Source organism: Stegostoma tigrinum, chromosome 45 (genome assembly GCF_030684315.1).
Source record: "Stegostoma tigrinum isolate sSteTig4 chromosome 45, sSteTig4.hap1, whole genome shotgun sequence".
In the NCBI taxonomy this organism is placed as follows: Eukaryota; Metazoa; Chordata; class Chondrichthyes; order Orectolobiformes; family Stegostomatidae; genus Stegostoma; species Stegostoma tigrinum.
The window spans coordinates 1-14488 of NC_081398.1; the positions used below are offsets into that span (position 1 = coordinate 1).

The following is a 14488-nucleotide window of genomic DNA, read 5'->3' on the forward strand; positions in this document are numbered from 1 at the left end:
TTCAAGTCTAGTGAAGGAGCGAGGGTCAATATTGATTGACAAGGAGTGACTGGACTTGAAGTGTTTTTCTCTCCCCACAGGCATGGCTCAGGAGGTGGGGCGGGGGGGGTGAGGGGGGACAGGGGCCAGGAGCAGGCTCATCACTGGTGTGACCTTGATCATTTCCTGATAAACTCAGTGTCTGGTGCGTCCTCTCTGAAAGAACGGTGCTCCAAAAGCTTGGGTTTTCAATAAACCTGTTGGGCCATAACCTTGTGTCGTGTGATTTCTGACCCTGTACCCCTTAGACCTACACCAGCGCCTCCATGGGGACAGTAGTTTAGTTTGGGCCGAAGGGTCTGTTTCCATGCCCTGTGGCTGTTTGTTTCGGATCTCCAGCAGTTTTGGTTCAGGGTATGGACTGGGAATGAGAGTAGGGAGGGAGTGGGGATCGAACCGACAACTATGAGCAGGCGCTGGGTCTTCGAGCCCAGTGACGATCCTCTGTGCCACGCTGTGGGCGGGGAGTTCCGGCGCCCGAGGACCGCCCCTTTAAGGTATCTCTCCCTCGCGGTAAGAGGGGGGCGGGGCCTATTGCTAGGAGCCACTTCCGCTGCGGTCCAAAATGGCGGACCTGCTGGGCTCTATCCTCAGCTCCATGGAGAAACCGCCCAGTGTCGGCGACAAGGAGAGCAGGCGGCAGGCCCGAGGTGAGGCCGGGGACGGAGCGAGTGGCAGGCCGGAGGCACGAGGGGGAGGTCGGGGCTTGGGAAGCGGGAGCGAGTTTGCCCCGCGAATACCTCCCTCCGGCTCCCATTGGCTCACAGTGCTGCCCATCAGCGACAGAAGCCAATAGGAGAGGGGAGGATAGGACAGGGGCGGGAAGGGGCTTCGGGGAGGGGAGACGGGGGGGGAATCGGGAGGGGGAGGGGGGGAATCGGGAGGGGGAGGGGGGAATCGGGAGGGGAGGGGGAGGGGGGGGAATCGGGAGGGGGAGGAATCGGGAGGGGAGGGGGGGGGAATCGGGAGGGGGAGGGGGGAATCGGGAGGGGGAGGGGGGGGAATCGGGAGGGGGAGGAATCGGGAGGGGGAGGAGGGAATCGGGAGGGGGAGGGGGGGAATCGGAGGGGGAGGGGGGGGAATCGGGAGGGGGAGGGGGGGGAATCGGGAGGGGAGGGGGGAATCGGGAGGGGGGAGGGGGGGGGAATCGGGAGGGGGAGGGGGGGAATCGGGAGGGGGGAGGGGGGAAATCGGAGGGGGAGGGGGGAATCGGGAGGGGGAGGGGGGGAATCGGGAGGGGGAGGAACGGGAGGGGAATCGGGAGGGGGGGGGGAATCGGGAGGTGGAGGAATCGGGAGGGGGAGGGGAGGAATCGGAGGGGAGGGGAGGAATCGGGAGGGGAGGGGGAGGGGGGAATCGGGAGGGGGAGGGGGAGGGGGGAATCGGGAGGGGGGAATCGGGAGGGGGAGGGGGGAATCGAGAGGGGGAGGGGGGGGAATCGGGAGGGGGAGGAATCGGGAGGGGGAGGGGGGGAAATCGGGAGGGGGAGGAGGGGGGGAATCGGGAGGGGAGGGGGGGGAATCGGGAGGGGGGAGGAGGGGGGGAATCGGGAGGGGGAGGAGGAGGGGGAGGAATCGGGAGGGGAGGGGGGAGGGGGAGGGGGAGGAATCGGGAGGGGGAGGGGAGGGGGAGGAATCGGGGGGGGGGGAATCGGGAGGGGGAGGGGGAGGGAGGGGGAGGGGGGAGGGGGGGGGAATCGGGAGGGGGAGGGGGAGGGGGGAGGGGGGGGGAATCGGGAGGGGGAGGGGGAGGAATCGGGGGGGGGATCGGGGAGGGGAGGGGGGGAATCGGGAGGGGGAGGGGGAGGATCGGGAGGGGGAGGGGGGGAATCGGGAGGGGGAGGGGGAGGAATCGGGAGGGGGAGGGGGAGGGGGGGAATCGGGAGGGGGAGGGGGAGGGGGGGGATCGGGAGGGGTAGGGGAGGAATGGGGAGGGGGAGGGGGGGGAATCGGGAGGGGATGGGGGGAATCGGGAGGGGGAGGGGGGGAATCGGGAGGGGGAGGGAGGGAATCGGGAGGGGGAGGGGAGGGGGAGGGGAGGGAATCGGGAGGGGGAGGGGGAGGGGAGGGGGAGGGGGGAATCGGGAGGGGGAGGGGGGGGTATCGGGAGGGGGAGGGGGAGGGGGGAATCGGGAGGGGAGGGGGGGAATCGGGAGGGGGAGGGGGAGGGATCGGGGGGGGAATCGGGAGGGGGAGGGGGAATCGGGAGGGGGAGGGGGGGGAATCGGGAGGGGGAGGGGGAGGAATCGGGAGGGGGGGGATCGGGAGGGGGGGGAATCGGGAGGGGGAGGGGAGGGAATCGGGAGGGGGAGGGGAGGGAATCGGGAGGGGGAGGGGGTATCGGGAGGGGAAGGGGGAATCGGGAGGGGAGGGGGGAATCGGGAGGGGGAGGGGGGGGGAATCGGGGGGGGAGGGGGAGGGGGGGGGAATCGGGGGGGGAATCGGGAGGGGGGGGAATCGGGAGGGGGAGGGGGGGAGGGGGAGGAATCGGGAGGGGGAGGGGGAGGGGGAGGAATCGGGAGGGGGAGGGGGAGGGGGGGAATCGGGAGGGGGAGGGGGAGGGGGGGGAATCGGGAGGGGGGGGGAATCGGGAGGGGGAGGGGGAGGGGGGCGAATCGGGAGGGGGAGGGGGGGCGAATCGGGAGGGGGAGGGGGAGGGGGGAATCGGGAGGGGGAGGGGGAGGAATCGGGAGGGGGAGGAATCGGGAGGGGGAGGAATCGGAGGGGGAGGGGGAGGGGGGGAATCGGGAGGGGAGGGGGAGGGGGAGGGGGAGGGGGGGGAATCGGGAGGGGGAGGGGGAGGGGGAGGGGGGGGAATCGGGGAGGGGGAGGGGGAGGAATCGGGAGGGGGAGGGGGTGGGGGAATCGGGAGGGGGAGGGGGGGGAAATCGGGAATCGGGAGGGGGAGGGGGGGGGAATCGGGAGGGGGAGGGGGGGAATCGGGAGGGGGAGGGGGGGAATCGGGAGGGGGGAGGGGGGGAATCGGGAATCGGGAGGGGGAGGGGGGGGAATCGGGAGGGGAGGGGGGGGATCGGGAGTGGGAGGGGGGGATCGGGAGTGGGAGGGAGGGAGGAGAGGGGGAGGGGGAGGGGGGGGATTGTGGGGGGGGAGGTATGGTGGGGGGGGAGGTATGGTGGGGAGGGGGGGTGTGGGGAGGGGGGGTGTGGGGGGGTGGGGAGGGGGGGGTGTGGGGAGGGGGGGTGTGGGGGGGTGGGGAGGGGGGGGTGTGGGGAGGGGGGGTGTGGGGGGGTGGGGAGGGGGGGTGTGGGGGAGGGGGGGTGGGGAGGGGAGTGTGGGGGGGGGGAGGCGAGGTGAGTGTGGGGGGGGGGGGGGGGAGGCGAGGTGAGTGAGTGTGGGGGGGGAGGGGAGGTGTGGGGGGGAGGGGAGGTGTGGGTTGTGGGGGGGGGAGTGGAGAGGTGAGGTGTGGGGGGGGAGGGGAGGTGAGGTGTGGGGGAGGGGAGGTGAGGTGTGGGGGGGGGAGTGGAGGTGAGGTGTGGGGGGGAGTGGAGAGGGGAGGTGAGGTGTGGGGGGGAGGGGAGGTGTGGGGGGGAGGGGAGGTGAGGTGTGGGGGGGAGTGGAGAGGTGAGGTGTGGGGGGAGGTGAGGTGTGGGGGGGAGGGGAGGTGAGGTGTGGGGGGGGAGTGGAGGTGAGGTGTGGGGGGAGGGGAGCTGTGGGCGGATCGGGGGGGGAAACGTTGGGGAGAGAGTGGGCGGGGAAATGGGGAAACATGGGGTGGGAAACGTGAGGCGGGGTATAGAAGTGCGGTGGCTGGGGGAGGAAAGAGAAATATGAGATCTGTGAATGATGGGGGAATAGGGATTGCGCAGGGATATAGGTCCCGAATAACTTGGGTTTGCCATTAACTCTTATCTGACAGTTGTCATCCATGGTTCCCTAATCTGTGGCCTGTACGATGTCCCTAATCCACAGCCGCACTGAAGGAGAGCCCATGGAGGACTCAAGCAGTGAGGCAATACGGGTAGAACTCAGAAATAGGAAGGATGCAGTAACAATGCTGGGGCTGTACTACAGGCCTCCCTACAGCGAGCGTGCGATAGAGGTGCAAGTATGTAAACAGATAATGGAAAGGTGTAGGAGAAACAGGGTGGTGGTGATGGGTGATTTTAATTTTCCCAACATTGACTGGGATTCGCTTAGTGTTAGCGGTCAAGATGGAGCAGAATTCATAAGGAGCATCCAGGAGGGTTTCTACAGCAGTATATATGTAGCCCAACTCGGGAAGGGGCCATACTGGACCAGTATTGGGGAATGAGCCTGGCCAGGTGGTTGAAATTGAAGTAGAGGATTACTTTGGAAATAGTGACCACAATTCCCTAAGTTTTACAATACTAACGGATAAAGATGAGAGTGGTCCTAAAGGAAGAGTACTAAACTGGGGGAAGGCCGACTATACCAAGATTCAGCAGGATCTGGGGAATGTAGATTGGGAGATAGTGTTTTAAAGGTAAATACATATTTGATATGGGAGGCTTTTAAAGAGAAGTTGATTAGCATGGAGGAGAGACATGTTCCTGTGAAAATAAAGGATAGAAATGGCAAGATTAGGGAACCATGATGACAGGTGAAATTCTGAGACTAGCAAACAGGAAAAAGGAAGCATACATACGGTCTGGGCGACTGAAGAGGTGATGCGTTTTGGAAGATCAAATTCAGGGCGAACTATACAGTAAATGGAAAAGTCTTGGGGGAAAATTGATGCACGGACAGATCTGGGTGTTCAGGTCCATTGTTCCCTGAAGGTGACAACGCAGGTCAGAAGGGTGGACAAGAAGGCATATGGCATGCTATCCTTCATTGGGCAGGGTATTGAGTACAAGAGTTGGCAGGTCATGTTACAGTTGTACAGGACTTTGGTTCGGCCACATGTGGAGTACTGTGTGCAGTTCTGGTCGCCACATTACCAAAAGGATGTGGATGCTTTGGAGAGGGTGCAGAGGAGGGTCACCAGGATGTTGCCTGTTAATGGAGGGCACTAGTTATGAAGAGAGGTTGAGGAGATTAGGATTATTTTCATTAGAAAGACGGAGATTGAGGTGGGCCCTGGCTGAGGTCTGCAAAATCGTGAGGGGTATAGACAGGTTGGAGAAGCTTTTTCCAGAGTGGGGGATTCAATTACTAGGAGTCATGAGTTCAAGTGAGAGGAGGAAAATTGAAGGGAGATATGCGTGGAAAGTTAGTGTCTTTAAGATATATTTGGACAGGTACATGGATGGGCAGGGAGCAAATGGACATAGACTGTTAGAAAATAGATGACAGGTTAGACAGAGGATCTTGATCGGCGCAGGCTTGGAGGGCCAAAGGGCCTGTTCCTGTGCTGTAATTTTCTTGGTTCTTTGTTCTTTGTTCTTTGAGAGTCTTGGGATGTTTGGTGTGTGTAAAATGGTGAAACAGCGCTGTACAGCTACTGTGTTAATAATCCGGAGTAATGTACCGGAGGTGCAAGGATTGGAAGTGTACTGTGACTCTTTGTAAGAAAAGCCTGGAAATAAAAGTCTAGCCTTCGGAAAAATGACCATGAGAATTGTTGTAAAAACGGATCTTGTTAATTATTGATAACAAAGTGTGAAGCTGGATGAACACAGCAGGCCAAGCTGCATCTCAGGAGCACAAAAGCTGACGTTTCGGGCCTAGACCCTTCATCAGAGAGGGCCAAAATGTCAGCTTTTGTGCTCCTGAGGTGCTGCTTGGCCTGCTGTGTTCATCCAGCTCCACACTTTATCTTGGATTCTCCAGCATCTGCAGTTCCCATTATCCCTGGTTAATTATTGTCCGTTTAGGTAAGAAAATGTGCTCTGCGTGCCTAGTCTGGCCTACATAGGACTCCGGACCCACAGCAGTAGCGCAGAGTCTAGACTCCCCTCTGAAATAGTGAAATTTATCTCAAAGGGCGTTTAGGGATGGGTATTAAGTGCTGCCACAACAAGGCACAGATGCTGTGAAACAATAAAAGATATACCAAGTCTTCATTGAGATATCTGCAAGTGTTGTGAGCCTTTGCTGCCTTAGAGCCTGTGGTTATATCTGGCACAGTGACTGCGCAGCCTGGGCTGGTAACCAGTACATTCAGCCCCATGTTGGCTGCAATCCCACTCCTCGGGTTTCATCTCCATGCTTCGCAGTTGACTGTGACTATGTTTCTTTCTCAGAGCAAGCAGCCAGACTGAAAAAGATGGAAGAGGAAGACAAGAGACAGAAAGCAGAATTCAGGAAGCGGGTAAGACAGTTATAGGACTGTGGGACATCTTTTACACTGTCCCCTGTTATGCATGGTTCCCACTGAAGGTACAGCGTAAGGATTAGGTACAGAGTACCGTTCCCTCTACTCTCTCAAACTGAAACTCAAACTCTCTCAACACTATCTCCATCACAAAGTCCCTGGAGAGGAATAGATGAGGTTAAAGAGATTAAAGCTCCATCTACTCTTTTAAACTGCAAGTAAAGAAACTTGACATGGTCCCTATTAAATCCATGACAGGGATAGCATGGGGTTAGAAACAGAGTAAAGTGACCTCCACTCTGCCCCCACCAAACACTCCCAGGGCAGGTATAGAAGCGTAAAGCTTGATGTAGTTTTTGATGGAACTTATTGTTTTGTTCGGTTTTCCAGATGGAGAAGTTGATTTCAGATTTCATCCAGAGCAGTACACAGAAGAAGAAGAAGTTTGATCCGATGAACAAGCTGGAGAGGAGTATTCTGTAAGATTTTGCACTTTGCCCCGTGTGGAGATCACTGCACTTCCTCATGCAATGCAGATCACTGCACTTCCTCATGCAATGCAGATACACTCTGCATCCCACCACTGCTCTGTTGGGCTGTGCCTTGAACTGCTGGGCTCAGTGCTCTATCACTTACTCTCCCCATCCTCCTTGCCCTCGCTGTCCCCCTGCACTGCTCGTCTCTCGTCCTCCCCCTTGCTGTCCCCCTGCTTTGCTCATCTCTCACTCGCTCCCTCGTTCCTCCTTCAGGACGCTGTGAAAAATTCCATCTGACCAACCTTCTGGTCTCCTGTCCCTAATAACTGCTCATGTAACTCGGGGTTGAATGAAGGCAGTTTCCATTTGCCTGGGGATATTTTATTACCATTCACTTGCTGTATCAATGCAGATTGTTGTTGTTGGGGTTTTTTTGCACCTGGAATTAAGATTAGTTTGCAGCTTAGATCCTTTCTCCTCTGCCTTTGTTGACCAGCTGTTTCCTGTGTGTAGGCACGATGTGGTCGAAGTGGCTGGGCTGACCTCCTTCTCATTTGGAGATGACGATGAGAGTCGATACGTAATGATCTTCAAAAAGGTAAGAGCAAAGAGTGAAGGTCCAGGTAGCTCTGGGAGGAATGAAACCTGGGTGAGGGACCCCATAATTTAGTGAAGGTGTTGGTGCCCTTGGACCCTGTACCTTCCTGGGGTCATCTCAGTGAGAGGGGCAGTTTCTGCTTTCACGTGGGTTTTTCTAAAAAATTCAATAAACTTTGGCTGGGCCCAGAATTTATTGCCCTGTCCCTAGTTGCCACCCCCCCCCCTTGAGAAGGTGGGCTGAGCTGCCTTCTTGAGCCACTGCAATCCATGTGCTGTAGGTCGACCCCAATGTCGTTAGGGAGGGAATTCCAAGATTCTGACCCAGCGACACGGAAATGTATCGCTGTTCCTTCAAAGTCAGGATGGGGAGAGGCTCGGAGGGTAACATGCAGGGGGTGATGTTCCCATGTACCTGCTGCCCCTTGTCCCTTTGGATGGAAGGGGATTGTGGGTTTAGAAGGTGCTGCCTGAGGATCTTTGGTGAATTTCTGCAGAGCATCTTGTAGATGGTACACTCTGCTGCGACTGAGCGTTGGTGGTGGGGAGGGAGTGGGATGTTTGTGGATGTGGTGCCAGTCGAGCGGGAGCTGCTTTGTCCTGGATGGTGTCGATCTTCCTGAGTGTTGTTGGGGCTGCCCCCATCCAGGGGCAAGTGGGGAGTATTCCATCATCCTCCTGCCTTGTGCCTTGTAGATGGTGTTTATTTTGAATTGTTACAGTTTAGTTAGCAGTGTTTGTCCTGTCAGGAGTTTGCTCCATCGGATGAGGAGCTGGAGGCCTACCGGAGAGGAGAGGAGTGGGATCCACTAAAAGCTGAGGAGAAACGGCAGATTAAGGTATGGTCACCCTTGAATGGAAACTGCATGCTGGGAGAGTGTGTAACCCCACTGTTTGTCCAAAAAAAACCCACAAACCCCATCCCCTCTGACCTTCAACAGTCTTTGACCGTTTAATTTATTTGTGATGTCAGTTCCTTTGTTCCAAATGCGATGTATGTTCAGATATGAAGCCTGTTATAACTACATCATTAGGCTTAACTATTTATTCTTGCATTTGTATTCTATATTTCTTCCTGTCATAGTCTGTCTATCATTTCCCATGTTAATACCTCTTACTTCATTCAGCCTAGAGATACAAAGTGTTCTCTAATTTGATCCCTTGCTCTCATTATTTGGATCAAAACCCTTGTTCCCGCCCTAGTTATCATAAATCCCCGACAGTGTGGTAGCATCGAGTCAGCATGAACCCTCTGAAGAGCATTCCATCCAGACGTGTCCCTTACCCTTTTCCTGTCACCCTGCATCTCTCATGGCCAATCCACCCTAACCCGCACATCCCTGGGCACTATGGGACAATTTAGCACGGCCAATCCACACTAACCCGCACATCCCTGGGCACTATGAGACAATTTAGCACAGCCAACCCACCCTAACCCACACACCCCTGGACACTACGGTACAATTTAGCACGGCCAATCCACCCTAACCTGCACATCCCTGGGCACTATGGGACAACTTAGCACAGCCGATCCACCCTAACCTGCACATCTTTGGACTGGGAGGAAACCAGAGCACCCGGAGGAAACTCACACGTACAGTCACCCAAGGACAGAATCGAACTTGGCTCCCTTGCACCGTGAGGCAACATGTGCTAAGCTTCAAAATCTCCCCTTCCCCCACTGCATCCCAAAACCAGCCCAGTTCTTCCCCTCCCCCCACTGCATCCCAAAACCAGCCCAGCCTGTCTCTGCTCCACTAACCTGTTCTTCCTCTCACCCCTCCCACCTCAAGCCGCACCTCCATTTCCTACCTACCACTTCATCCCGCCTCCTTGACCTGTCCATCTTCCGTGGACTGACCTATCTCCTCCTTACCTCCTCACCTATACTCTCCTCTCCACCTATCTTGTTTTCTCTCCATCTTCGGTCCGCTTCCCCCTCTCTCCCTGTTTATTCCAGTTCCCTCTCCACATACCCCTCTCTGATGAAGGGTCTAGGACTGAAACGTCAGCTTTTATGCTCCTGAGATGCTGCTTGGCCTGCTGTGTTCATCCAGCTCCACACTTTGTTATCTTGGATTCTCCAGCATCTGCAGTTCCCGTTATCATTGCTAACCACTGTGTTGCCAGAACATTAACCCTAGTGCTGTTCAGGTAAAGACTGGCCTAATAGCCCAGAGCACACTTCACCTCCCCCACATTACCTCTCTAATCTGACTTGCCTTGTGCTAAGTTGCTGATAGGTTTTGCTGATGGAGGATATCCCCTGCTCGGACCTGAGGGATGATTCTGTCCTGTTTTGTCCATCCTCACAGGAGTTGGCTCAGAAAGAATTGGAGGAAGCCGAAACTCGAGGGCCTTCGAAGGAGACCTACCCCAACAGCAACTACAAGGAGAAGTATAGCCATTTAATTGGCACTGTAGCAGCTAAGGAGGGAGCACACACTCTTCAAGCAAACAAAACATATGGGTGTGGTACGTGTGACTTCCTCTCTGAGGATTGTTCATCAGTCGGATGGGAATGGCTTACACCCACACGTGCAATCCCTCCCCCTCCCCCTCCCCCTGCCAAATACAATCCCCACGCTCGCTTTCTCCCTATCCCATCCTTATATCCCACACTAACCCGGAGATAAATCCACTCACTTCCCTCAACCAAGCCATTAATCTCATCGCCATCATTGGAGATCCCTTCGCAGACTCTTGTTCACTCTCAGGTTGAATCCGTAGGTGGCTGTACAGACCAGTGCAGCAGAAGGTAGCCCTGGGGTGGTGTGGGGCTCTGGTGTGGCAGCATGCTCCTCGTGCTGTTTTCACTTGGTTTCCACTTTCTCCTGATGGCAAGTCTCAAGGTGCTGGCTGAGTTGCCAGATGCTGCTTCTCCACTTTGGAGAGTCTTGGGCCCGTCATTCCCAGGTGTGTATATTGTAAACATGTGCAGCCCCAGCCTGGTCCCTGTCACACTGGTTACAGGTTACCATCCTTATCTCAGCTCTGTTTTCTGTTAGTTAACCAACACTCTCTGCATGTGCTCTTGTCTTATTAAGTACCCTAATGTACAGCATCTTACTGAAAGACTTTTGAAAGTCTAAATATGTGACATGACTTATATTACTGTTTTCCCTTTATCTATCCTGCTTGTTACCTCCTGAAAGAATTCTCGCAAATTTGTCAGGCATAGCTCCCCCTTCTTGAGGCCATGCTATCTCTACTTAGTCATCTGATGTATTTCTCAGTGCTCTGCTGTTTGATCCTCTATCATAGACTCAAAATGTTCCCCATAACAGATGCAAAGCTAACTTGCCTATGGTTATCTGTTCTTGTGTCTCTTCCCTTTATATAAATAAAGATACAACATTGGCACTTTCACAATCCTATAGGGATTTTTTCAAAATCTAAGGATTATTGGGAGATTACTACAACTGTATTTGATCTCTGTACCTACTTCCTTTAATGTCCCAGGATATATCTCATTTGGCCCAGTCGATGTGACAGTCTTTAGCTCCTTTAATTTCTGGAGCACGTCCTGTCTGAAAGTTAGTGTGTTTATTTCCTCACTTCCTTTTCTCCCCCTTAAATATTGAGATACTTTGGAATGCTGTTAGTATTGTGAAGACTGATGCAGTATGCCATTTCCTGGATCCCGTTATTATTTCCCCAGCATCTTTCTCTAAGGGGCTTTTGTTTACTTTGGGTTTTCTTTTCTTTCATACATATGTAAAGAAACTCTTACTGCTTCAATATTACTTGCTAGTTTATCCTAAAAGCTTATTTTCTCTACTTTTTTTTTCCTCACCCTTTTATTTTTAAAAATTTCCTAACCCCTGGCTGACCACTAATCTTTGCCACTGTGTGTGGTTTTTGTTTTGAGGCTATCTTTAACTTCACTGAATCCCCTTCACATAATTCTCTTCTTCACTGGAATATATCTTAGTTGGAGATACGTATATCATACATAAGCTCATGTATGAACTTTCCCAAATCCTTCGAACAAATTCCAGCCTGTAATTCCCTCCCGGGTATCTGCTATTCTGTATATTAATCACCCAGAAACACTCGATTGGATTCCAGTCTGTAACTCACATTTATTGACATCTGTAATCTCCTATACCCTTTCTGCACTCCTCCAATTCCACCCTCCCCGAGCAATCCCCAAATCCTCCAATTCCACCCTCCCCGAGCAATCCCCAAATCCTCCAATTCCACCCTCCCCGAGCAATCCCCAAATCCTCCAATTCCACCCTCCCCGAGCAATCCCCAAATCCTCCAATTCCACCCTCCCCGAGCAATCCCCAAATCCTCCAATTCCACCCTCACCGAGCAATCCCCAAATCCTCCAATTCCACCCTCCCCGAGCAATCCCCAAATCCTCCAATTCCACCCCCCCGAGCAATCCCCAAATCCTCCAATTCCACCCCCCCCGAGCAATCCCCAAATCCTCCTATTCCACCCCCCCCGAGCAATCCCCAAATCCTCCAATTCCACCCCCCCCGAGCAATCCCCAAATCCTCCAATTCCACCCTCCCCGAGCAATCCCCAAATCCTCCAATTCCACCCCCTGAGCAATCCCCAAATCCTCCAATTCCACCCCCCCGAGCAATCCCCAAATGCTACAATTCCACCCCCCCCGAGCAAACCCCAAATCCTCCAATTCCACCCGCCCCCGAGCAATCGCCAAATCCTCCAATTCCATCCCCCCGAGCAATCCCCAAATGCTCCAATTCAACCCCCCCCGGGCAATCCCCAAATGCTCCAATTCCACCCCCCCCGAGCAATCCCCAAATGCTCCAATCCCACCCTCCCCGAGCAATCCCCAAATGCTCCAATTCCACCCCCCCCGAGCAATCCCCAAATGATCCAATTCCACCCCCCCCGAGCAATCCCCAAATCCTCCAATTCCACCCCCCCCCGAGCAATCCCCAAATGCTCCAATTCCACCCCCCCCGAGCAATCCCCAAAATCTCCAATTCTACCCTCCGTGAGCAATCCCTGGATTCTGAGTGTCTGTTGCGCCGGTAGCTTTCTGGGTCTTAAGTCTTAAATATCTCTGCTTTGCTGTCTCTACCTGCGTTGCATGCTTTAAGGTGCTTGTTAAAGCATACTTCTTTGGCCTGTCTTAATACCCCTTTGAATGACCCAGTGTCCATTTTTGTCTGATAAAATTCCCGTCTGTAGTACAGTGGAAAAGCAGAGTTGCTAAATGTTGCCTTTGGAAGTGTGAGCCTGTACTGAAATTGCCAACATAGACAGTGATGGTAATGCCTGCAGGGCTCAATGCTTTGAGGCAGAATGCTGCTTGCAGTGTGATGGTGAGCAGCTACATGTTCTTATATATCAGCAGCTACTGAGCAGTGTTTTGCAGCTGTGTACTCACACAGCATTCTCTTGTCTGTATCGCTCTGTGCAGGTGGCCCTATGTGTGTCTATCTGTTTTCCGTCTGTGTGTCTCCTTCATTTAGTCCTGCCTCTGTTCCCGCCCTTAGTGCCCACAACCAACAAGAGGGACACCCGCTCGATTGAAGAAGCAATGAACGAGATCAGGGCCAAGAAGAAGTTGAAACTGTCAGATGAAGGAACAGGTGGATCAAGTGGACAGTAGCTGGGGGCCGAAGCCCAGGTGTGAATCTCCTTTGGGAGCCGAGACTCTTGTCAGGGTGGGAATCTCCCTGCTCGCTGCTGTTAGAACCATGCTTTGTTCCTTGGGATTTGGGGCTGAGACTGCTGTCTGGGACAATGGGAGGGCAGGGGAGCAGGATGGAGTTATGGGGGCATGTGTCTAAACCCAGAAACCTTGGGCTTGGTGCCTGGACCAGGTTTTTGTGAACTGCAATAAGGGAAGTTTCATCTCTGCCATGTTCACCTGGCTGTTCTTTTCCTTGTTTATCCTCACCTCACTCCCCAGGCCTGCCGCTCACCCTTGATTATGGTCAGTGCTGCTGCAGTGGTGGGGGCAACAGCAGATGAAGATTTTAATTGTCACTCCTGAGTTGTGAAATTCTTTGAGGTTTAAGGAAAGCAGCGTCCTGATGTGGATGCCTCCATCGCTTAAACTCAGCAACCACTGAAGTTGCTGCCTCTGGGCATTGTTAAATCAACAAAAAATGCTAAACCCTGAGCTATCTCAAAGCTCCAAACTATACAGCCCCCTCCTCCAGGATTCAATGCTGCCCCTTTCCTTCTGTTTGCCTACCGCTCAATTCTTGCCCCGACTCCCCCAGCTTGTGTGATGATGTTAATGAGCTGTGTTGACAGCAAGAGGGCTGCTCATGCCGGGTACCATCTCTTTCATTGCCTTGAGAATCTAACTTGTAACCATTTTGAATGGAGGTTTACCTTTTATCTGCTGTGTTTGAATGTAAATTATCATCCATTGAGATGCTTGGTATCAGTTAGTTACTGAAATCATTTTATCTTTTCGCAAATAAACCATAATTTCTAACACTGTCAGGTTTAGAAGCTGCTTTTCTCCTGGGCTGGTTTCTTACGTGTTGGCCACTTTTTAATTCTTGGGGTGTCGCTACCACTGGCTGGTCCCCCTCCAGCCTGTCCCCAGTTGCCCTTGAGAAGGTGGGGGTGAGCTGCCTTCTTGAACCGCTGCAGTCTGTGTGCTGTGGGTTGACCCAAATGTCCCTGAGGGAGGGAATTCCAGGGATTCTGACCCAGAGACACTGAAGGAACAGCGATATATTTTCAAGTTAGGATGGTGAGTGGCTCAGAGGGAAACTTACAGCAGATAGATAAGAACACCACTTCCCTGCCCTTGTCCTTCTGGATGGAAGTGGTTGTGGGTTTGGAAGGTGCTGCCTGAGGGTCTTTGGTGAATCTCTGCAGCGCATCGTGCAGATGGTACACACTGCTGCGACTGAGCGTCGGTGGGGGGGGGGAGGGAGTGGGATGTGGTGTCTGTCAAGTGGACTGCTTTGCCATGGAGCTGCACCAGTCCTTGCTTTGAAAGGGGTATCAAAGTGTGGAGCTGGATGAACACAACAGGCCAAGCAGCATCTCAGGAGCACAAAAGCTGACGTTTCAGGCCTAGATTCTTCATCAGAAAAATGTCCCTTTTCTGATGAAAGGTCTAGGCCCGAAGTGTCAGCTTTTGTGCTCCTGAGATGCTGCTTGGCCTGCTGTGTTCATCCAGC

General features: G+C 54.2%; 1 protein-coding gene across 1 annotated transcript; it reads left to right on the top strand.

The window, feature by feature from the left end:
- Positions 1-572: 572 nt before the first annotated feature.
- spag7 (sperm associated antigen 7) lies at positions 573-13790 on the top strand. The gene is made up of 7 exons (XM_048524365.2): positions 573-689; positions 6206-6273; positions 6667-6755; positions 7266-7350; positions 8099-8188; positions 9665-9824; positions 12833-13790. The coding sequence occupies exons 1-7, from the start codon at positions 605-607 to the stop codon at positions 12946-12948; spliced, it is 693 nt and encodes a 230-aa protein (XP_048380322.1). The 5' UTR covers positions 573-604; the 3' UTR covers positions 12949-13790.
- Positions 13791-14488: the final 698 nt, after the last annotated feature.